The sequence below is a fragment of the Eschrichtius robustus genome, chromosome 6 (assembly GCF_028021215.1).
Source record: "Eschrichtius robustus isolate mEscRob2 chromosome 6, mEscRob2.pri, whole genome shotgun sequence".
Lineage (NCBI taxonomy): Eukaryota > Metazoa > Chordata > Mammalia > Artiodactyla > Eschrichtiidae > Eschrichtius > Eschrichtius robustus.
In genome coordinates this window covers 105,000,546-105,023,602 of record NC_090829.1, presented here as the reverse complement: position 1 = coordinate 105,023,602, position 23,057 = coordinate 105,000,546, and the positions used below count along the sequence as shown (strand labels likewise).

Below are 23,057 nucleotides of genomic sequence, written 5' to 3'. Positions count from 1 at the left end.
CGTCTGATGCAGCAGCATTTCAGTGGCCTCCAGCTGTGTTCAGAATAGTGTTCATCTCATGGTGTTCCCTAGTGTCCCAAAGGTGTTTAATTTTCAAGTTATAGTTGACACATAGGAATGGAAATTCAGCAAATGAAAGAGTAACTTGCGATAAGAAACTAAAGGTGACTACAGGGATATTATTTTTGCTTTAGGGGAAACATGTTCTCCAATGTGATCATTGAACTATCTTATGTCATCTTCTAATCCTGGGAGACCAGTGCTAAATAGATGACCAAGTCTATTTATTCTAGGATATGAGATTTTAAATAAAACAATCCTGTGAACTTTTTTCTTTAAAGCCATGGAGCTACATAGCAAGAGTTTTTAATCCTTGTTTAAACTTAATTATATGCTTATTTAGAATCTTGATTAGCAAAAATTAATTATTAGGTTACCAGCAATGAATATAGAGATACAACATCCCAGAAAGTATTTGAAAGTCTTCTACAACTTCTGAAAAATCATTAATGGAATATTCAAATATGGTATTATTGACTAAAATTACTTTATTCACGTGGTAAGTAACAACTTATCTCAATGAATTTACTATAAATTCCTCTGTAAAGTAAAATTGAAAAGAAATTCCTCAAGCAGAATCAGTATCATCCTAGCTATTGAAAAGTCAATTTTGTGCCAATAATAATTGATAGAGGAAGGAATGATAGATAATATAAATTTAGGGAGGGGTACTTGTTTTGTTTCTGTTTCTCCATGGGGAAGTTCACACCACTGGCTTGGCATATTAGACTGCTCCCAGAGTTCAATATAGGAACATGTATGTAGAATAAAATATTATCAAAAGCACATGCATTCCAGGTTAAATTGACCCGGGATAAATTTGTTATTTGCTCTTAAAGTTCTATGCCGTGAGCACAATGGAAGCAGCACATGAGATGGAGGAAGACCTGGTATCAATTCCATCCACAACCACCAATGAGGTCTGAGACCCACCATGGGGTCTGGTACAAATTCCCTCAATGTAAGACAGCACCCAGCTAGGTAGGGCTGGTCAGGACTAGAACACAGGTCTGTTACTTCCCAAACTTGAACTGTTCTTTCTCCTACATGAAAGGATAGAATTGAGTAAGGAAGCTGTGCTTGTAGTTCAAACTATTGATAGTAAGTTAAAATATGTAAATATTAAGATAAAATAAGTTAAAATATTTATGCTCTAAGGAAATGTTCTGAAGCTACTTCAATAAATAAGCACTTTCTTTAAATTTCTGTTAGTCCGTTAGAAGACCCACAACATTCTACTCATTTATTAATTGCTTGTGATTCTGAGGAATGCTTAATTTATTACCAAGTATGAGTAAACGGAAAGGAGTATCAAAGAGCCTTGTAAATCAGCTTGGACAAAGGAGCAGGTTTAGAAGTGTATATAAAATTGAATCCCTAAATATTCAATTAATAAATGCCATAAGAGAAATAGACTCCATGCTGTGCTACTTTTGCAAAAATCAAAGGAATGAGAAAGAGTTAAAATAGCATTCTATAAATGGTATTAGGCTTCCTGAAGGAATATAATTTATAAGGCTGAGCTGCTGCTCCTAGCGCTATGATATTTAGATGTGTAAATGTGTTGGCTTCTGTTAATTTAGATCTATAATACCTTATGCAGGGTGGAGCTGAAGTATCTTATTTCTGAGGTTTCACTTGCCATAGAGTAAGTCTAGAATTTTGGTAGAATTATATAAATTCTGGCATAAACTATTCAAATGAATCTGCTTCATTGGAAAAGTCCATTTGGGGAAAAAAAAAACACAGGGACTGCACACAAAAAAGTATATACTCAGGAGAGTTTCCTATTTGGCACCAAGGAATTATTCAAGTATCCATTGGGTCTTTGGAAATAATTCTGTGATCACCTAAAAAGAGCCTGCCAATTATTGCCATATGTGCATGTGTTTTTCACAATCTGGACACTTATCCCCTAGGATTTGGACTAATAGCTCTACCCTTTTACTTCTCATTAACTGTCAGAAAAGCTGTCAGACAGAGGAGACATTGGTCAGTGCCAACATGATACAGATTTGGGCAAGAGGCTGAAAGTTGAAAGGATCATATCACCTTAGTCTGTACTTATGAAGAAATAAGTCTCAGGAAAACTAAAGAGTTTCAAAGTCAGATATGTTTTGAAACTCAGTAAAAGAGGCTCCTTCAAGAAGTGAGGACAAGATGTGGAGGCAAGTCGGCCAAATTTGTTAAGTGTTTGCTAGTGCGTATGGCAGCCAGAAAATAAAAATAAAGAATTGGCAGTACTGGAGGTGGAAAGAGTGAAACTATATAAAGAAGCAAAGAGGCTTTGAGCTATAAAGTCAGAGGTAATTGTTTCAATTACCCCTGAGGAGACCCATTCAGCACCTTCCACCAGTAAATACAAGGGTTACAAAGAAAGTGAAGGCATTAGTCATGTGTGATGGGATGGGCTGGTGTATCAACCAGGAGCCAAGGGCAAAACATTGCTCTGGTTTGTCTGTGTTAAATAAAAAGTTGTATAGACATAATATATCTATGGAAATCTCCAGGGTCACAAAGAGATCGTTGGAACTATTGGGAACAGTGAAGGACTAGCCGAACATCTATCAATAATTTACTTTGATAAGAAGGTGCTGTGTTGTGATATATTTTTGTGAATTCTCTGGAAAATTATAATTTTACCAGAGAAGGATATTGCAGTAATATTTCAAGGAGAAATGAATGCCTAATATATTTCCAAAAGCAGAAAATTAAGAAAAGGAAGATGAGGTTTAATATTGTTAAAGTATAATAACAAATCTATTGATTTTTGTCATAGATTTTAGAAATGTTTGTATACACTATGTAAATGTTTAATTACTTATATGAATATATAGTAATACTAATTTCTAATATGTATTGGAAACATTATACTCTCATTTAATTCTTATGAAATCCTGGTAGGTCTCTTTTACTATCCCTATATTATGGACACAGAGAAACTGAGAAATGAAGAGGCTTTGTAACTTGTTCATCTGCATAGTCTGGAAGTGGCAGAGTTAAGATTTGAACCTAAGAAGTCTGCACATGTGCTCTTAATTACAATATGAACATTAAAATAATATCTTGGCATTAATGTTGCATTTTAAATTGTTGCTCCAGTAGTCATGATATATTTTTGATGATCTGCTCATAATTTGTTTCCTTATCTGCTTTGTGGATAAATAATGTGTATTAGCAAAAATCAGGCAAATGTTGGGTTCATGAACACAGGTTTTCTGTTTGGGAAGCCAAGTATCTATTCATGAGCAAATCAAAATCAACATTCTGGTTTAATTACTACCATGTTCTAAGTGGAAAAATCACCCAACTTAGTAAAGACACTTTGTTTTTTCTAATATATTTGTAACATGGAAGATTTCTCCAGCAATATTTTATTGTACTCTTTTTACATAAAAAAGCCATATATTGCTTGATTATGTTGGCTTCTCTCAAAACCCATATCCTTGGTAACCTACTTCATCTGGTGTCATTAAATGAAAGCCTATAGGACAAAGAAAACTAAATGCAGCATTTTCCTTAACATGAAAATATTGGAATCAGTTTCTTTGCAGTACAAATAATATAAGTACCACACAATTTAGTACAGCAAATGCTTACTTGGCATTTCCAATTGCCTAACACAATGAAATATACCCCCAATTAAACTATTGTGTCCTTACCCATATATATCCATTCATTCCATCCTCAGGAAATAGGGATAGCACCCAACAGCTCAAACAAAAAACTTAGATGTCAGTCCTTATGCTTTCTTCTACCTTATGCTCGGCATCTACACTCTTTCCAAGAGCTATCAACGTTACCTACATAATGTATCTCAAATGAATTCACGTCTTTCTATGCCCATAACTACTTTTCTGTCTATGCCATATCATCTCTAATCTGAATTATTTCAGTAGCATCTTGTCTGCCCCATTCTTGACTCAGTTCGATGCGTTTTCCCCAAAGGAGCAAGAATGAGCTGTTTGAAATGTAAATCTGACTGTGGTGTACCTTAGCATAAAACCTTTCAACGACCTCCCACACCACTTACTGTGTAAAAACAAGCCCTTAATATAACCCTGAAGGCACTGCATGGCCTGATTCGTCTGCGTGCCTCCCCAGACTGATTTGAGACCCATGTATCCTCTCAGTTTCAGGTATACTCTCTGTTTTCTTTCACTTTCATAAACTATTAAAACTCCTTCCTGACTCTAGGCTTTCACCCTAGAATGCTCTGCCTTTCACTTTTTGCTTCTGTCTTTTACATAACACATAACATCCTTTAGTGCTTTGTACATATCACAGAAGATGATAGATTTCACTTTTAAGGTTAGATGGTGTACATATTGTAATCATTATTATTACTCAATTGGAAATTCACGTACACCTTTTCTCTTCTAGGCTACCTTAATATGTTCATTCAGGAAATTAAGTTTCTTTAGTAAATAGACCTCATATATTTTTTTTATCCTGGAGATAGTTGCTTAAATGTAATTGAAGAATTTCTTTAAAAGAAATGTTTAGGAGAAACTGGGGAGTCGCCTAGTCTTCTTTATTTCTAGCTTTAAAATATGATTTATGATTTATCATTAATCATATATATAAGATTTTATATTATGTATATCTTACATATATTATATATTCTGCATTTAGCACCTAATGGAACACATACATATATATTTTTAAATTGTCTTGTCTTCTTCCTATTTTTGCATTATGGAACTTCATGATTGATTCATTGCATGAGACTGATTCTTTAAAGGGAAATTTGGTCTACTAAGATGTTTAGGATTGGTTAAACCTAGTAACTGGGCATGGGAAATATTATAATGGGACACTGCTATGGAGAGAAGGAGAAAGCTTCCATTATTCTCTCAAAATTTACTGGATTTGTTGGTCACTTTTCATGAGCCAAGCATTCTAGGTGCTCATTATCTTAGCTGTCACACCACAGTAATATAACAGGAGTTGAGTTTTAAAGAGTAAAATGTTTTTTATACATGTCTTTTATAAAAACAGGGTCAAACCCTCAGCATGTAGTTTATATGTAGGTCTAGTAACTCTATTGCCTTGCGAGATATATCACTTGTCTACTGAGTTAAGCGCAGCTTTGAAAAAAGGATTTCAGGTAGTGGCAATTTTCTCAGTCCTATAAGCGCACACATGGTTAAATGTGAATGCAATCAAAAATGAGAACTGGACTTTGAGTTTGGATTATTTCAGATATTACTGAACATGAAATTAAATTTATGTAGTCACACAATTTATTCTCCTTTTTTTTAGATATAGCTTCCTACTATATTATCATCAAATAAATTGAAAGTACTGTGAACCAAGATTCCTCAGAAGGAAAATTATACGGATCCAGAGGTTATAAGTTATGTTAAGGCACTTTAAATGTGCTATTTTCTGGTCCTAATTAATAAAAAATTTATTGGTTTTAAAATCAGTTGTTACTTAATTGTGCTGAATATATAATCAGAGTGACAAGTACAGATTGGGGAGAGTGCTAAAGCCTTTTCTAGGCATCTTTTCTTTTTTTAATTTTTATTTATTTTTTATTGAAGTATAGTTAATTTACATGGTGTGTTAATTTCAAGTGTACAGTAAAGCAGTTCAGTTATACATATATATATGTGTTCTTTTTCAGATTCTTTTCCGTTATAGATTATTACAAGAGAGTAGGTCCTAACAAGGACTTACTCTTTTACCTATTTTTTATACAGTAGTCTATATATGTCAATCCCAAACTCCTAATGTAATCTCTCCCCACCACCCCAGCTATCCCCTTTCTATTTCTGTTTTGTCAATAAGTTCATTTGTGTCGTTTTTTTTAGATTCCACATGTAAGTGGTATCATATGATCTTTGTCTTTTTCTGTCTGATCTAAGCACCTCTTCTTAAGTGCATCAAATCTACCCCCAGTCTTGGGAAAGGTGCTATTTTGTTTAACTCTTGTTAGTATCCTAAGTATTTACTCTTCAGTAGATACTTTGAAGAACTCCAAATATAATGTAATTTTTTAGTGAAAAACACCTATATGATATATAAAGTTGAATATTGTATTTTCCTGGGCTACTTGAGAATTCTTTATGTCTGACAGACTAATAAATTACACCGTAAAGTGAAATTGCATTAGCCCTTTTTGTTTTTGATTAGAAATTGTTTATGGTATGCTTTTCCCCCACTACAAAATAAAGTTCCTGTTTCAGCTGGTAACAAAGAGAAAGTAGAAAATCCAATCTATGATAAGCAGGCAGATTCCCCTGCACAGAAATCTAGCTCACAGATACCTTTCTAACAGACCTACAACAGTTAAGCATTTTCTGTTCATTATCAATAGAATTTCCTTCCATCAGAGCCATTCATCTTGCTAGACGTAGGCTTGAGATATTGTTGAAAAAAATTACTATTGGCAAACGGTTACTGCAAGAAAATGAGGTAATCTATTTTCCTTGTGCCAGTAAGATCTGTCTAATATTTTTATAGTCATACTATATAAATTTGTTACATTAATTTTAGGGTGATGGATCCATTGTCAGTTCTTTATTAGTTATCACTTTTAAGTTTTACATGATGAGAAGACAATGGAAACAAAAATGCATACATATCTGTGTCTAGCAATCCTCAGACTTGGGTATAATTTCTGGTTACAACATTTAAAATAGTGGGGTAAGCAGCTAATGCACTTAATATCATTAAACTTCAATCATCTCCTCAGGAAAAACAGATAATACCTGTCTCACATGATTTTTGTAAGTGCAGAGATGAAACAGAAGTGTAGTGCTTGACAGGGAGGAGATTTTCAGTAAATGGTATTTATTACATTACATAGGGGTGAGGTGTTCTCTTCAGGTAGCTAGATCTGGGGAAGGTGATGCAAGCAGGTAATGCAATCTGCCTGGCTTTTCAAAGGCTGCTGGGGTAAGATATGACCCAATGCCCAATTCCCTTCCCAATCCGTCACCTCTCTAGCCTCGTGTACAAGATCTAAACCCTTAACTTTGCAGAATATAAGAAGACAAACAGTTATCTTGAATGAATTTCCCAAGTCAGTTAACAAAATTTTAAAAGGTTACTCCAGAGAGTGGGTGGAATGTAATGATCTCTGCCCTGAAGAAACACTTGTAGAAAGCACACAGTGGTCTAAATTAGAGAAACACACACACCTGCTGCAGACACACACACTACATGTGGCTATTTTAGCACACACAAAGACACGCCCATTCTTTTTTCCCTCCCACTCCCTCCTCACTCCGTCCTTCCATCCTGCCTCTCTCTCTCTCTCTCCCCTCCCACTACTTCAAGGATAGCAACACTGAGCACAGCTTACTAAATCTGAAGTTATCTGAGATGACCAGAGTGAATGAAAGTGGCAGACATCTTCCTGCTGTTGTTTTTACTCCTTATGTTGCAAACTCTTGTGTCCCAGTTATTTGTATTGAGACTGATATATATTTGCCGACTATAAGCAATGCATTTTAATATTGCCTCTATATTTTCTCCCATTCTTTCTGCCCTTTAATTCTCTCCTCCTCTCAGATGGATTTAACTTTTTTAGTCTTTTTGTTGCAATGCATCTGTCTTCCAAGTTGAATGTAACGTTCTAGGATAATAGTCATAACTATGAAAAAAATGTTCATCTCTATATTTAGAAATTAACCATTTTAAGGTATTCAAGCCTGTTGCACTTTATTTTCATAACACCATTAAATACTACTCTCTATTTCTGTGGCAAATGCCCATGAGATTCTTCTATATACTTTGAGAAGTTTCTTTCCGCCTTAATTGGTGGGAAGGAAGAGATATTTTTGTATTTTTGGCATACAAATTAGAATAGCTGTATATATTTGAAACTTTATAGAGACAAGTTTTTTCTTTGGAAAGCTTCATATTCTTATGCAAATAGAAAAATAATTTTTTCTTGAATAGGATGGAATTAATTTTAGGTGAAATTCAAATTTATAAACATACTGTTCTACACAATTATGAATGTTTGTGTCTTCCTTAATAGTTTCAAAATAAGTGATTGGTTTAAGGTTTTTTGAAACACTCATTCAGGTAATGATTGTGCTGATCCAATGGGCATCTAATTTAATAGTTTTTATATCTTCCTTGTGAAATCCATTCTTACACATTTAAGGGGGTGAATTTCAGAATGCTTTGAATATTAATCCCCTTTCTATTTTGGAGCAAGTATTTCCCAAAAGCATAAAAATAAATTAAAAGAGACCCTAGAATTATATTAGCTCATTTTTTTTCTATATTACCTTATACATTGCTGTTAGCCATGAAGTAACTCAAAGCAAATATTGAATACTTTTAAATTGCAGACTTCCCCTAGTTGGTAATATTTTGTGATCATAAAGTGAATGGTCAGTGTATAAAAGACACATTATAGGTTTATTTTAAATCCATTTGCTTTCTAACCAGAATATTATCAAATAGTCATTTTCATAAATTTCAACAATAAAAATGGAATGTAAAGGTGATAGGATTATAAGAATTGTTAAGGTATACATTTGAAAGTTGCAGAGGTATTTCCTCAGAATAGAAAATGACATTATTTTAAAATAAACTTGCCTAAAATATAAAGCTGATTTAAATACAATAATGTCATCATTCCACAAAATTCTAGATGGCTCTTTTTTTTTTTAGATAGTGGATCATTAACAGTGTAGCTAAGAGAGCAAATATTTTTGCAATGTGTCTTGCAGTGTTTACAGAATTCTTTTCCTCTGAGTTTTCCACATTTTATAGGTTTTCATTTAAATCCTGGATTTTTTAAATTGTGCTATTTTCTATGTAAATTTTCCCAAGTGGAGATAGAATTACTTGAGATCAAAAGTGTGAAATTCACATTAGTGGGGCTATCAACATTTGCAGTCAACCGTAATTTTCCCCTATGTTGCTTTTTTAAAGAAGAGAGAGAAGAAGAAAAATGAAACTCCTTGACCAGTATAATAGAAGCAAGAGCTAATCAAAACTGTGGTGTGTGTGTGTGTGTGTGTGTGTGTGTGTGTGTGTAGGAAAAGAGAGTGAGAGAGAGTAATATAGATGTGTAGATTTAGGCCCCTCGTATAGTACACATTTAGTTTTGCACTTCACGTGATATGCACCTAAAGGTCAAATTACACACACACACACATACACACATACACACACACAATGTTCATTAACTATAGTGTTTTGATTTTTGTGTGTGTGTATGTGCAATCTTTATAATTCTAAGACTTTAATATTTTTAAGTTTTTCATTAGATAAGTGATATGTTAATAAGAAAAAAATATAAACAATAAAAGGATTGCATACACATTATTTTATTCTGCTTTTTTACCATAAAATATTATGAGCATCTTTCTGAGTGAGACATAATGTGTCTCATAAATGTATGAGAATAGCATAATTTATATATGGAATTGTATGAACATAGCATAGTTTAACCACCTTTCTAATTTAAGGCATTATATTCTTTCTAATTTGCCAATATTATAAATAACATTGTTCATATATCTTTGTTCATATAAACATACACAGGACATAGTTGTTCTTTATGCATTCATGTACAACAGATCCTTGGAAATAGCATCTGAAGTTTTCATGACTTGTATCTCAAACTCTAATCTGGGTGACTACGAATCTATGATGGCAATTCTATTCTCCTAAAATTGACTTATAAAGGTAAATATTGGACTGCTGACCTCTCCAAGCTTTAGCTATATTTCCAGTGTAGTCTGGAAAATGCTAATCCATAGTAGGGCTTATTTTGACATGGAGGTGATTTACCTCCTACAAAATCCCTTCTGAGGAATGGTTTTCTTAGACATTCCAATGCTATTCTGCTCTAAAGAAAACTTCTGGCACTATTCTCAAAAGCTTTTCCAGGCTGTCTCTCAATATATTCTGAGTATAGATTTGGGTCCTATGCATTTTATGTTCACCACAATAATATCCCATAAAAATGATTCTCTCTTTCATTCTCGGTCTCTCTCTCTCTCTCTCTCCCTCCCTCCCCCACCTCCCCTCCTCCCTCCCGGTTTTAGTATTTACCTGCTCATAACATACATATTTCTATGAATTTGTAAATTTTATTAATGGGTCTCATTCTCTGGGCATTGATAATTAAGAATAGAAAAACTCAACTAGTCCTACTCCTAAAGCACACCGTTCTTCCCTGAAAGTAGAAGACACCTGAAATGCTGGCAAAACACAGCGTCCTTAGGACCAGGGTCCCTTTTAACATTCTCTTGGTGGTGAACATGCATTGAACATATTTCAGTGTTACTGGCACCTGTCTTGCTAAATCTGATGGAACAACAACAAACGCAATAAAGTCTTGTTACTAAGCTATCTTTGAGCTACACTAGATTGTGATTGATTCTGTTGTGTGTAATAGTATGGTGGCATTTTGCCTTAGGCCTTTTTTATCGAACAGTGAAGGAACAGAAGAAGGAAACACTTGATCACTTTGTAAATGCTGCACATTGCAGGCAGGGTTTAATGACTGAACGTAGCCACTTCCAGTGTATTGAAATGCCTCTGCCTTGCCTCAAAGCATTGTACCTCTATTCAAATGGCAAAGAATAGAGTTCCTGTAAGATTGTGGAGTACAGCTCATTTTGGGAATAAACAGTTGCTTTGACCTTGTACTGGCAAATAGACCCTGTCAGGCCTGGAATTGCAAGGCCAGGAAATCATCTGTTTAGTCAGTGCTGGTTCTGGTCATTAGTTTGTGTTTATGGCTGGGAATTGATAATATAGCCCTGTGTGTATAGAGCCCAGGTCTGAATAGTAAAAGGACCCTATTTACCAACAGCTTTATTTTTTAATTTAAAGTTAATTCAAATTGAAATGAGCCTTTTAACCCTTAATTAGGACCATGTTTTCTCTTAAAAGTCAACCACATTAGTCAACTGGAGACAAAATTCACTTTGCAATTGAAAAGCTGTCTACTTTCTTTCAACAGTAGCCACCATGGTTTACTAAGTGCATTTGTTTTCCTTTCACTATGGTAACTTTACCCATTCTCTGTATCAGCATAACTCAAGCCCATCAATTACATCTTAGAGGAAAAGTGTGCTATGTGCTTTGGGAATGAGGCCAAGATTCTATCTGGAAGCTCTTTTATAATTATTATTCATTGTATAGCTAGTGCTTAGAATACTCCCTATTTCATAGTTTTTTCTTTATTTTTTTCCAAAGCTGGTAGTTTGTTATTTTATCCCACTACTGACCCATAGTATTTAGTTCCTGTTTTATTGTTACCTCTTTATAAATATGGAATCAGCAGATTCCCAAAATATTTCTAATTCATTTGTTACAAATTGGTATTATTTTGGCTTCCTTCTATTATTTTATTCATATTTTTAGTGTTCTCAATAGAAAATTAACATTTGGCAAGAGCTTCTTCATTTTTGTTCTACTGTGGCCCATCCTGAGGTTTTTTCAATAAGTTTTGGGGTTTGCTTAGTAAATGAACATGCATACTCTCCCTAACTGGGCATGTAAAATAGAGGAACTAAAAGGTAGATTAACAAGAAAAAGACAAATAAAACCTCACTTCAGTCTAACAGAAGGAAAATGTTTTGTCTTTTAGATTGTATTTTCAGTATCGTGCTAGTTTTCCTTACTGTTAAAAGAGAAAAAGAAAATCACACCTTCCTACATTTTAAAAAATTTAAAATAATAATTAATATCAATATTTTAATTTTTTGTTTATTCCTATAAGATTTCCCAGCTTTTAAACATTCTACTCTATCTAAAATATACATAAAAGGAAGTGTATAATGAAATATAGTTTTATTATGCTACTGGGTAAGATGAAAATATAATAATAGGGAATTATTTGCTTGGCAGTGAATTTATCATTCAATCCATCCAATCATGAAATCCACATGCCCTTTGAATATATACTGCTCTGATATAGAAAAACACTGAGAAGGGCAAAAACCTGTCATTTCTTGATTCAAGTATATTTCTTTTAAATCAGAAGAGAGCCTCTTTTCTTTGTCTTGTTGCCCTATGTGATTTTGTAATTTCAATGGCTAATTTTAATCCTTAAAGCACGGATGAAAGTGAAGATGCTTTTTCTATTTTTTTCTACTTAGAAAGTTCTAGGAATCCTACAAATTTTGGTACACAAAGCATTAACCTTTTAAAGTGTCTAGCCTGAAGAGTATTTAGAGACAAGATAGTCGATACCCATCATTTGATAAATGAAGAAATTGAAATCCAGAGAGGACAATTGGTTGCAAGTTAATTATTCACTTAAAAAATGTATTTCATCAAAAAAATGGATTTCATCAACTGCTAGGTGCTGGGCAATGTGCTGGACACTGAGCATGCAAAATGAATAGGAAAAATCTCGTATCTCTATATTGCTCAGGATCTAACCTGGGAACAGATAATAATAACTAAAAATGAATCTTCAGACTTATTTTAGAAGAGGAAGTCACTATCCCAACTACCTCCTAAAAATTGGAAGACACCTGGTCAGTGACTTTGAGATAATACCTATTTAGTAGAAAACACTAGATCAAAACCTACATTTGCTCTTTCCCAGTCTAGTGGTCTTCCTGTAAGAGGCTGAAAACACCTTGAAGAGTTGGGATATAGAGAAGTGAAATTAGGGAATTTCTTGGTGAAGATTACTTAAAAATGTTGTGTCGCAAAGTGTCTTAGCACTTACATTCTCAAGTTAGAAGATCCATTTCTAAAATAATGGTGCCATATGGAATTAATTGGTCTCCTGTTTAAAGCTAGGATTGTGAATTTTATCACTGTGACTGGACACAATAAAGTGTTTAGGTCATCTTAGGAGATCAGTACATGTTTGGTTTTTGAAAGTGAATAAATGAAATCCAAACATTACATGAACAAGTCTGATTCCTAGTAAATCCATGATGATATCCAGTAGGATTTGAGGAGGTGCTACATCCCATTTTTAATGGTTAATTCAGTTTCGTGTGTCATTCCTACTTTGCTTTTTCAAAGCCCAGAGTTCCTGCCACAATTAACTAGTTCAAAAATCTCCATTACAGCAAGGGGATAAAACATCTCTGGGACCCAAAAAGGGGCAGCAGTTTGCCTCCACTTAAAAGATCTTACACTGTTTAATCACTCTTTGGTTTTACTACCCTGAGGTAGAAATCTATGAATAATTTTACCAGTGTTTGACTGACAAGAACATGCACTACTGGGTTATGGGAGGAAAGAAGTAAATCAGAATTCTGTCATTTTGGCAGCAGGCTTTGAATATGTGCATTTACACCTTAGTTAAGTATTGCTTTCTAGCTGGCCAACACAGGGAAGGCCTTAAATATATAGCAGAAGTTTGTTTGTTTTTAACTTAAAGCTGGATAAACCTGAATTAGTATTAATTTGTTTACCTTTCTTGCATGTTCTCTGTCCTTTGATATTCTGTAATAAGTTGACAAAGACTTCCTTTAAGTAAGAAAAGGAAAGAAAACACATTAACATATCTACTTTCTACTTCTTACCTAGGTTTTACTTTTTGTATGCTGAACCTTCTCATTCTCTAACGTAATGCATAATGAGAGAAATGTGCACATTGTTATATTAGCAGTTTTATATTCAAGGAAGGGAAGGAGATACTTTTAAATTACAATCATTGCTTCTGCTACCATAAGCAAAGATAATAAAACACAAGTACTAATGCCCCGTAGAGGTAGAGTTTCAAATTTTTCCATGAGAATTGTTTTAAGAATGAAGAAGGTGTAACAAAAGGATAGGTATTTCAGTACAAGATGATTTATTGCAAGGGAGGGAGATTATTTATTGGTGGGAAAAAGTTTGAAGTAAATATATAAAGAATTTCCCCTTATACATTCAAAGATAATGTTTCTTACCAGTATAATAATTTTATTAGTGAATACAAACTTTTCAGGCATATTCTCAAATTTGTTGAACAATATGAGTCGAGGATCTAGAGATTCTGTTTGTATCAAGAAAAAGAAAATTTACTTGTATGGCTCCCACATATAGTGGGTCACCCTATTCTTAAGAGTTGACGGACAACCTCTGCCTTTCCAACAAAAGTTCAATTGCTCATCTGCCCATAACAATGTTACACCTCAAATAGATAGAAAATCCTGGAGAATGCAAGAGAACATCAGCCTTTCTGAAATGGTGTCTTAACTAGGAATAGATGAAAAAAGACTTGCATGTGTTTAATTAAATGTGTTGCATTAAATTTTTTAGATGACTATTCTTCAATGTCATACCAACAGCTTAGAATTGATAGGAAAATAATTTGCTTTTAATGAGTGATTTACATAAAATTAAAAGCAGAAATTTTCTTGCTTATTCAGACTATGATTGAATTTCTTTGTTATCTTGGGCATTCTGTTTGTGCTTCAATTGTTCATTCTGTAAAATAAGAAGATTAATACCTACCTTGATTATTTCAATAGAACTGTTGTGAGGTTTAATTGATATGGTATATTTGCAAGTCCTTTATAAAGAGTAAAAGTGTCTACCAAATTTAGGATATTACCATAGAACCTAGCATTGTACTCAGGATAGAGTTAGCATTCAATGAATATCTGTTAATTGATGATTAAATCCTATCAGCTAGCTACCAGGTGCCAGAAGATGCAGAGTAGAGTCTGTCCCTAACTGTGTGTCACCTAACATCCTGGATTTTCAGATTAAAACACACAATCTGACCAGTGGGTTTTCTTAGGATCTTTTTAGCTCCATTAAGCTATTCTATATAATTAATACATCTCAACTGAATTCTCTTTGTCTTTTTTACCATTTAGAAATGCTTTCTGCTGCAAGTAAAAGAAAACTTGACTACAGTGACTTAAACAAACAAGGTGTTACTTTTCTGACATTATAAGAAATCCTGAGATTGGTGCTTGCTGGGTCAACAAGAGCAGGGTACACACATCTCTCTGATTTTCTTGGCCTTTAACTTAGTGTCTCGTGTAAGTCATTATGCCCATAATCAATGCTGGAATAATGTAGATGGAGTGGTTTCAGTTGCACCTGGATCATCTTGTTAGAAAAGAAAAAGGTATCCCAAAGACTTTCATCAGAGTTCTGTTTGTATCTCTTTAGCCATCTCTTTGGCCATAACTTTGGCCATCCACCCTTATTTGCAATGATCTGAGTTAGGGAGTACTTGGCAGAATGCAGTTCTGAACAGAATCAGGATTCTATTAGCAAACAGGAAGCAGGACTGAGATATTGAGTATGTAACCAACAGTACCCACCACATTCCTCTAGTTAACAGTTTGTCTTTTCATGTTGATCTATTTGTGTATTTAATTATGCTTCTTACAGGCCAACTCCTACTGTCTTAATCTTTCTCAAATGGGAGTCCTTCTGTGTATTTCTTCCAACAGATCAATCAGAATGGAGTGCTTGCTCCATGTGGCCTGTGTTAAATTTCTGTTGCCTGCTTTCAAATTGCAAGGGCCCTTTTTGGGATGGACAGAATTAGGGACATTTGTATCTTTAAGACTAATGAGGAGACTGAACAAAAGTAGATGATTGACAGATATTTATTAAACTGCATGTATATGTGCCTACCTATCTCTTACTCTTCTCATCTCTAAGGTTATTATTTACTCATAATTAAAGTCTGGTTACTAGTTCAAGTCACATTCTTAACTTCTAGGCTTAATAACTATAGCTACTTTCAATACTATCAGAAATTCTGTGCTGTGGTGCTGTAGCTAAGTGATTGTATGACTATCTTGTCTTTAAGTATCACATAGTATAGCTATTTACAGGATTAACAAAAAGTGATTGAGTGTTTAGTGAATACCTTTATGCTAAATGTTGTAAAAACTATAAAAGCCTGAAATAAAAACACAGAGATAAATTTACAAGCAAACAAAATAACAAAGTACATTGGAACACTGCAACTTAATCTTTTAAAGACTCAGCAATGCCCTCTTGCAAATTTAAAGGCACTCAATAATGAGCTAAATTGAAACCAGAAGTTAAGTGCATAGTTTGTTTATACTTTATATCATTTCCCCCTGAGGCAATATGACATGAGATATGAGTGGACCTTTCTAAACAGTGCTTGAGGATGATGTTCAAAAGTTTATAATCCTAATCCAAGTTTGGTTAGGGCAATAGAATTTATTTGACTGGCTCTCAGTATGGTGCCAAAAGTTGTTCAATTTAATGTAATATGGTCCTAGAGCAGCCATTCTTAGTAGGAACTTGAAAACAGCAAGACTAGATTAATGATTAGTATCATTTTAAGTTATTCTAATTGTTGGTCTTGTCAATGTATTTTCCTTGGGAGTGTTATCTCCCAAGAAATGTTCAGTAGGAAGATACACTATTATAGATACAGTGTGTTACCTTTTAAAATACATTTAGTGATTATAAAAGGTAAGATTTATTCACACAGGTTTTATTTGAATGCAAATAACCTGTTATTCACAATATGAAGTTGATATAAAAAAATTTTGGAATTCAGTGATAAACATAGTCTGTAGGGTCTAGTCTCTATTTAAGTGGTTTAAGCCATCAAATCTCAATGTAGCTTTGAAGTTGAGTTTTAGAGACTTAAGAAATTATTGGCTTCCAATTACTGGCTTCCAGAGAAACTTAAAAATTTAAGATCCTGAATTCCTTCCTCAAAGGAATGTCAGGGGATTTTTGTTAGGGTCTTCACTATGATTTCAGTTCTCACGGTAATTATGAAAATGTACCAAATAAAGCAGTACAGCATTTTAAATTTTATATCAGATGAAATGAAAATACTATAATGGAGACATTTCTGTAAAAGCTGTAAATAGATAGTGAATATTAAATGGGCAGCTGAAATAATATCTGGTAACCAGTTCACTGGGCTTAAAAAAAAAATGTCATTCAGAGATACAACTAGAAAGAAAGAAGATAACATAGTTATTTTTAAATGCGTTAATCTAGCAATAATTCACAAGTATATCAGTTTAAATAGAAATTATACCTCCCTGTGTATTTGAGATACAGACAAGGAAATAAATTAAGACCTTTCTTTTAGGCCAGTACCATAGAAGTTAGGGAATGACACTGTCAAGGGCAAACAAAATATCATAGCTCAGGAGAACCATGTATCAAGAATCTTAAAATATAGACAAAGCCATGACTTCTTCCTTCAGTTGCTTACAATTTGTGGGGATAAAGTTGTACACACAGAAACTAATTAGAAAACAAGTGGGTATGTAATATAGTACTAACTGCAGAGACTGTACACATTGCATCATGTTTAAAAAGGGAATGGCTGCGTGATGACATGGCTTTGCTTTATTTTCTCCACAAATAGTCCAATGCCAAGTAAAGCTGTGAAAACATGAGATGGAAATTTCATCACACTCTAGTGCCAGAATAATCTAAATCTTGTGGGGGTTTTTTTCCCCCTTAACATTTGGTGCAAATACAAACGTATATGTGGAGAAACTACATTGGGCCACATTATTTGCTTCTATGAATTCTGGGAGAAGAAAATAGATTTTATTCATAATGAATGCATGCCCTAGCCTCCTGAAATCTGTTTTATGTATTTTCAAGAATATATTTTCAAAACTATCACAGAATTTTAAAAGAGTCATTTTGTTTGTAGCTTGTCGACCAGGTTTCTACAAGCCTTCGGATGGTAACGTGCAATGTGCCAAGTGCCCACCTCACAGTTCTACTCATGACGATGGTTCAGTGAACTGCAGGTGTGAGAATAATTACTTCCGAGCAGACAAAGACCCTCCATCCATGGCTTGTACCCGTGAGTAGTTTTGCTGCAACCCATGCTTCCATGTTTGTTTTATTTCCTTTTTTCTTCTTCTTATTGTGTTTTTTTTTAAAGCATTTGGCCCATTTCCTTCTGCTCTCCATGTGCAAATTAAAAGCTTTCTCTGCTTCACTCTCCATGCTTGGCTCACCACAAATGCAACATTTATCACACAAAATGAATTAGTTGTTAAAGCACTTCCTGCAACAGGACACCCAGAAGGAAAGAAAATTTTCTATATCTTGTTTTAGATCTTGCATAATTTTGACAGGGTAGGGGAGGTTTAGGCATGGGATTTGTATTTTTACTTTTCTATTCCCTCTTGTTATATGTTGGTCATAGGTCATAGGGAAAAAGAACTAAGATTTATAAAACTAATACTAAAGTTTTCATAACTATTCACAAGGGCATTGAATTTAGTGGTAAATTCCTTTGTTGGACTTTGTGAATGCATCTTCAACCTGGAGTCAAAACTCCCCCCATTCCTAGCTCGGGGAGGACAGTACTCTTGAATCCATGTGTCTATAATCTCATGGATCCTCTGAGGACGAATTAAAAGTACATAATAAAGACAAGATGGTTATTTACCTCTTTCAGTTCCACTGTAAATGATCTATTTCCCTTGTAGTAGAAAACAGAAGTGAGGCTCATTAATCTTTGTTGAACTACTTTGCAGGACCTCCATCTGCACCGAGAAATGTTATATCTAATATAAATGAGACCTCGGTTATCCTGGACTGGATCTGGCCCCTGGACACAGGAGGCCGGAAAGATGTTACCTTCAACATCATATGTAAAAAATGTGGGTGGAACGTAAAACAGTGTGAGCCATGCAGCCCAAATGTCCGCTTCCTCCCTCGACAGTATGGACTCACCAACACCACGGTGACAGTGACAGACCTCCTGGCACACACTAACTACACCTTTGAGATTGATGCCATTAATGGGGTGTCAGAGCTGAGCTCACCACCGAGACAGTTTGCTGCAGTCAGCATCACAACTAACCAGGCTGGTGAGTACATGCTGGATGCTTCCTACTCCTGCCATCTCAGAGCCAAGTAATAGTTTTGACAGAAAGAGTGGAAGAAAGGGTAGGAAAAAAAAGATTTGAAAGAGCCCCAGGTTATTCTTTTCGATCACTTTTAGACAGTTATGGTACATTAAATAGCTCAATTTCATTCTTCAAAGTGAGAATAAATCGTATCTGTTAGATGATTTTAAGCTAGTTTAATCCATTGCTTCCCAATTTGAAATCTTTAAACATCTGGGGCTCTGGAGGTAGTACTTATGGGGTTCCTTGCAGCATTTCCGTATTTTCAAGAACTTAACAGACATTGAATCTAGCTTGGAAAATGTTGTGTATGATATTTAAAACTATAAATGTCTTTACCTTAGTTATATCAAATTTTGTGTATAGTTATTCAGTTATTTTATGCTCCCCAGAAGCTCTGGGTAGTATAGCTCAGATAGTTAAAACTCTCTGATTAATTTTAAAAAAAAGAAAAGAAACACATTTTATTTAACAGATACAATTTGTATTTAAAAATTAAAAATATGGAATTGAGGAGAAGCTTAGTAAAAAGAGGTCTTGGTGGAAAACAGTTGGAATCACTGATCTTTAAAATTTCCAGATATAAATTTTATGGTGATTTCATCAACTGTATTTTCCACTGACAATCTTTTCCTAATTAAAAAGAAAATACTGTGTTGCTAGATTGTAAGCAAAGGGCCTTTAATATGGAATAGAAAATTTAAATAAACTTCGCACCTTTCTTTAGCTTGCATCCACAACATTTCTCTTTTCTTTACTGTTAGTAAATCCTGTGTTTTTCAGTCACCCTTTAAATCTTCTATTTGTTTTTCGGTTCTCTGATAATTCTTGTGATATTTTTTACTATGGTTTTTTTACAGTGTGGTGTCCAGAATTATTCACGGGGTTCTAGTTGTGATTCTCTCAAACATATAGAAGAATTACACTTTGCAGAGTATACAGAGACAGTGATATCCCTTTGAAATAAGACAATCATTTTTCCAAGGTGGTAACTCTGATGAATGAGTAAAAAACAGTTTTCTAATCAACAAAGCTGTGCAAAATTAAGCTGATAGATATTTATTGTGCATAACTGTTGCTACAAGATATCATAATTAGGGTTACATTTCAACCAATTCACTTCAGAGATATTATTGTATAATTTATACACAAGAAAATAAACATTGGAGCCAAAAAGGGAGAAAAGGAAGAGACAGGATGGCCCCCTGGGAATACTTCAGCTAGAACTACAGACTCCCACATCTGCTACCAGGAGAGCTAACCTTGAGCTGGAAGTTAGAATTGAGTGTAAACTCAGCTTCTTTTCTACATTTGGTTTAAATTATGGAAGTTCCTCTGCTCTCTAGCGGGACTTGCTCTTTTCTTTGAGGACATGTATACTGGATGTCAGAAGAAAAGAGAGAGGAGAGATGACTAAGTTCTATCAGCTGGAAGAGGTCTTAGAGCAGCCAAATATCTAGCCAGGAAATTCACCACTTTCTTTCTTTCACTTGGCTGACTCAGGGAGGTTAGTTAAACTACCAAGGGTGCAAAATAGGTGTCATCAGGGCTAATATTCACCAAGTATGCACAAGTATGACTCTGCTGGTTGGTAAAATTTTGTACTTATTTGCATACTGGTTAGAAGCAGACAAAGTTACTTCTGAAGGTGAGGTTAGAAATGCACCTGTACTGGTTAATTCCTCAAGTACCCTAGGTAGCCCCCTAAACCCAGTATATCTAGCCCCCCACTTCCTTCCCCATAATCTAGCAATCAAAGGGATAAATCTTGGCATTAGAGGTGTCTCCAGACCAATCTGTCAGGTCCCCCTTCTTCTCCCCCACCCCCCACCATAATCCAGCAAGCAAAAGGGTAAATCCTGGCACTCCAGTGGTCTCCAGATCCCTGAGCGGGAACTCTTCCAACTTGAGGGCTCCATGTCCCTGCCATGCCAGTTGATAGATATTTTGAATATAACCCCTGGCAGAGTCCATGTTTAAATGTATCTCCTTCTGATTCCACATCCCTCCTTTGTTCCCACTTTTCTTCTGGTCTCCTATATTGATGAAATTCTTATAATTTTACATTGTCTCATGGTGATAAAGTTTATTTATGGAAAAGGCAAGACTTTTTAATGAAGTGCACTGAATCATTATTTTAATCTTGCTTACTGAATCTGTAATCTCTCCCACTTAAAGCTAGATATCAGACCAAGCAACATGTGCTTTTGTTTTGCTTTAGTTAATGATATTTAAACTTTGTAGTTAATAATATTTAAAGATTTGTAACTTAGGTTTATTTAACTGTCTTCCATGAGAGAAAAAAAAAAAGATGAGTAATGCTGTTGCTATGTATCACATGATTATAGCTTCTCATATTCAATGAACACAGGAATTTTAAGAAATTATAATTATGTGGCAAATGGCTTTCCCAAATCTCATATTTCACTCTGATTTACTGTCTTGTTTAAAACAAGAGCATCAATCTGTGTTATAATTATCTCCTAAGTCAAACAGAAGTGTATAAAAACAAGCAAGAACTCCTTATTTCCTATCTTATCATTGACCTCTGGCTTTCTGACGATGCATTTATCAAGAAACTAATAGTTCCAGATATATACAGTGAATGAATCTAGGTAAAGTGGCAACCAAGAGCAGGCCAAGACTTTAAAAAAATAAATGGAGTTGATGCTTTGGCCCTCCCAGTTACAAATCACAGGGTAAGACAGAGATTCAGCAGGGATGATATCAGTTACTCTTCCTAACCCCACTCTCATTTTTCAGAAAAATCACAAATATGTCTACAACATGCTCCATGAGGCATTTTATATATTTATTTCAGGGAGTCTGTATCATTTTTGTGCCTGGGGAGGTAGAGGTCTTTGTTCCATCTTCAAATCCCCATGGTAAGATATATAAGCAAGATTAGAAGCAATGCCATTTCTCCAGAGTGTTTCATTGTTTTGCTTTATTTTTGCTCTTGTGAAGGTTAATGGAGTGGTAGCCTTGAGAAATGAGCTCCCTACGTCTAGAAAGATATGGCTATGACAGATACGATGCCTGGTGTTTAAATTCCTCCTTCCTCTCTATCTCTGACATGGCTATAAAGGGGAAATGTGAATGTGTCCCTTTTAATTTAGTTTGTGAGATTGAATTTGTTGATTTTTCTCTTGATTACATTGTAAAAGCCATGTGATGACCACACGATAAGGCACCTTCTAAATTGTAGAGGATTATGTTGTGAATTTGGGTGTTAGTTCCCAGCCCTTAATACTTTCACAAAGTATGTCAGTGAGATAAAAAACGTGCTCTATACATAAAGATTGTATCCATGAATCCATCAGTCAAACATGTACAGAAAGAATTGCAGATTGCAAAACAAAAATCTGTGAAGTTATATCTTGGGGTAAATTGCTACTTCTTGTTTTCTTCTTTGAATGAGTATGTTTACCTTTCAGTTCTGGAAAAATCATTCCACTAGTGGAATATTTGTCCCTGTTTATTCTCAACTTCCATCATAGAATCTGCCCTTTCTCCACTATCCTATAGCATGTAATAGTCTCAGGCAAGAAGAGGGTGCACTAGTAGAGAATATATGGGCTTTCAAGTTTTGAGATCCACCCCACCCCCATTTTACAGAAACTGAGATCCAAGAAGTTTCTTCAACTTTTCATCAAGCGATAAAGCTTCTACTTGTCTTCCAACTCCAACTCCACTTTCAACTTCTATTCTTGTGTTCTTTCTGCCATCCTATGGTTCATGCCATATAGCTACAAAAAGAAATACTGCCTTGGAGACAGAGGGGGGCTTTGCTGGGAAAATCTACTGTACCCTATGCCATCTACAATAAACTTGGTCCTTGCTTCTCAGTCATTTATCACAGGGTTTCGTAGGGGTATTCTGCAAGAGATCTTCTTTATCATCTCCACTCTTCCCCAGAATTAATCTTATCCTTTACTCCCTCATTCTACACAGATGATTTTCCCTCTGTGATACTGTGATTTATAATAAGAAATATATATTTGGTCTTGGTCCCAGTTTATGGCACAGAGCTCCTAAAACTCTTAGAATTTCCTAAGTGATAAGAGCAATAATGGGTATTTTGTTATTCATAACAACCCCTTTCAATCACATTTGAGTTTACGTTAATGAAGTGATTTTTGGAAAGCCTCTAAGGATGGTGGCAGGGAAACCAACCATGTGATTAGAAGAACTTGTAGCCGCTCCACT

General features: G+C 34.7%; 1 protein-coding gene across 1 annotated transcript in view; it reads left to right on the top strand.

The window, feature by feature from the left end:
* Positions 1-23,057, top strand: part of EPHA3 (EPH receptor A3) — a 357,487-nt gene that overhangs the window by 215,575 nt on the left and 118,855 nt on the right. Inside the window, exons 4-5 of the mRNA XM_068545605.1 lie at positions 17,636-17,791; positions 18,474-18,809. Of these exons, the coding sequence (XP_068401706.1) occupies positions 17,636-17,791; positions 18,474-18,809 (492 nt within the window). The remainder of the gene's footprint in view (positions 1-17,635; positions 17,792-18,473; positions 18,810-23,057) is intronic.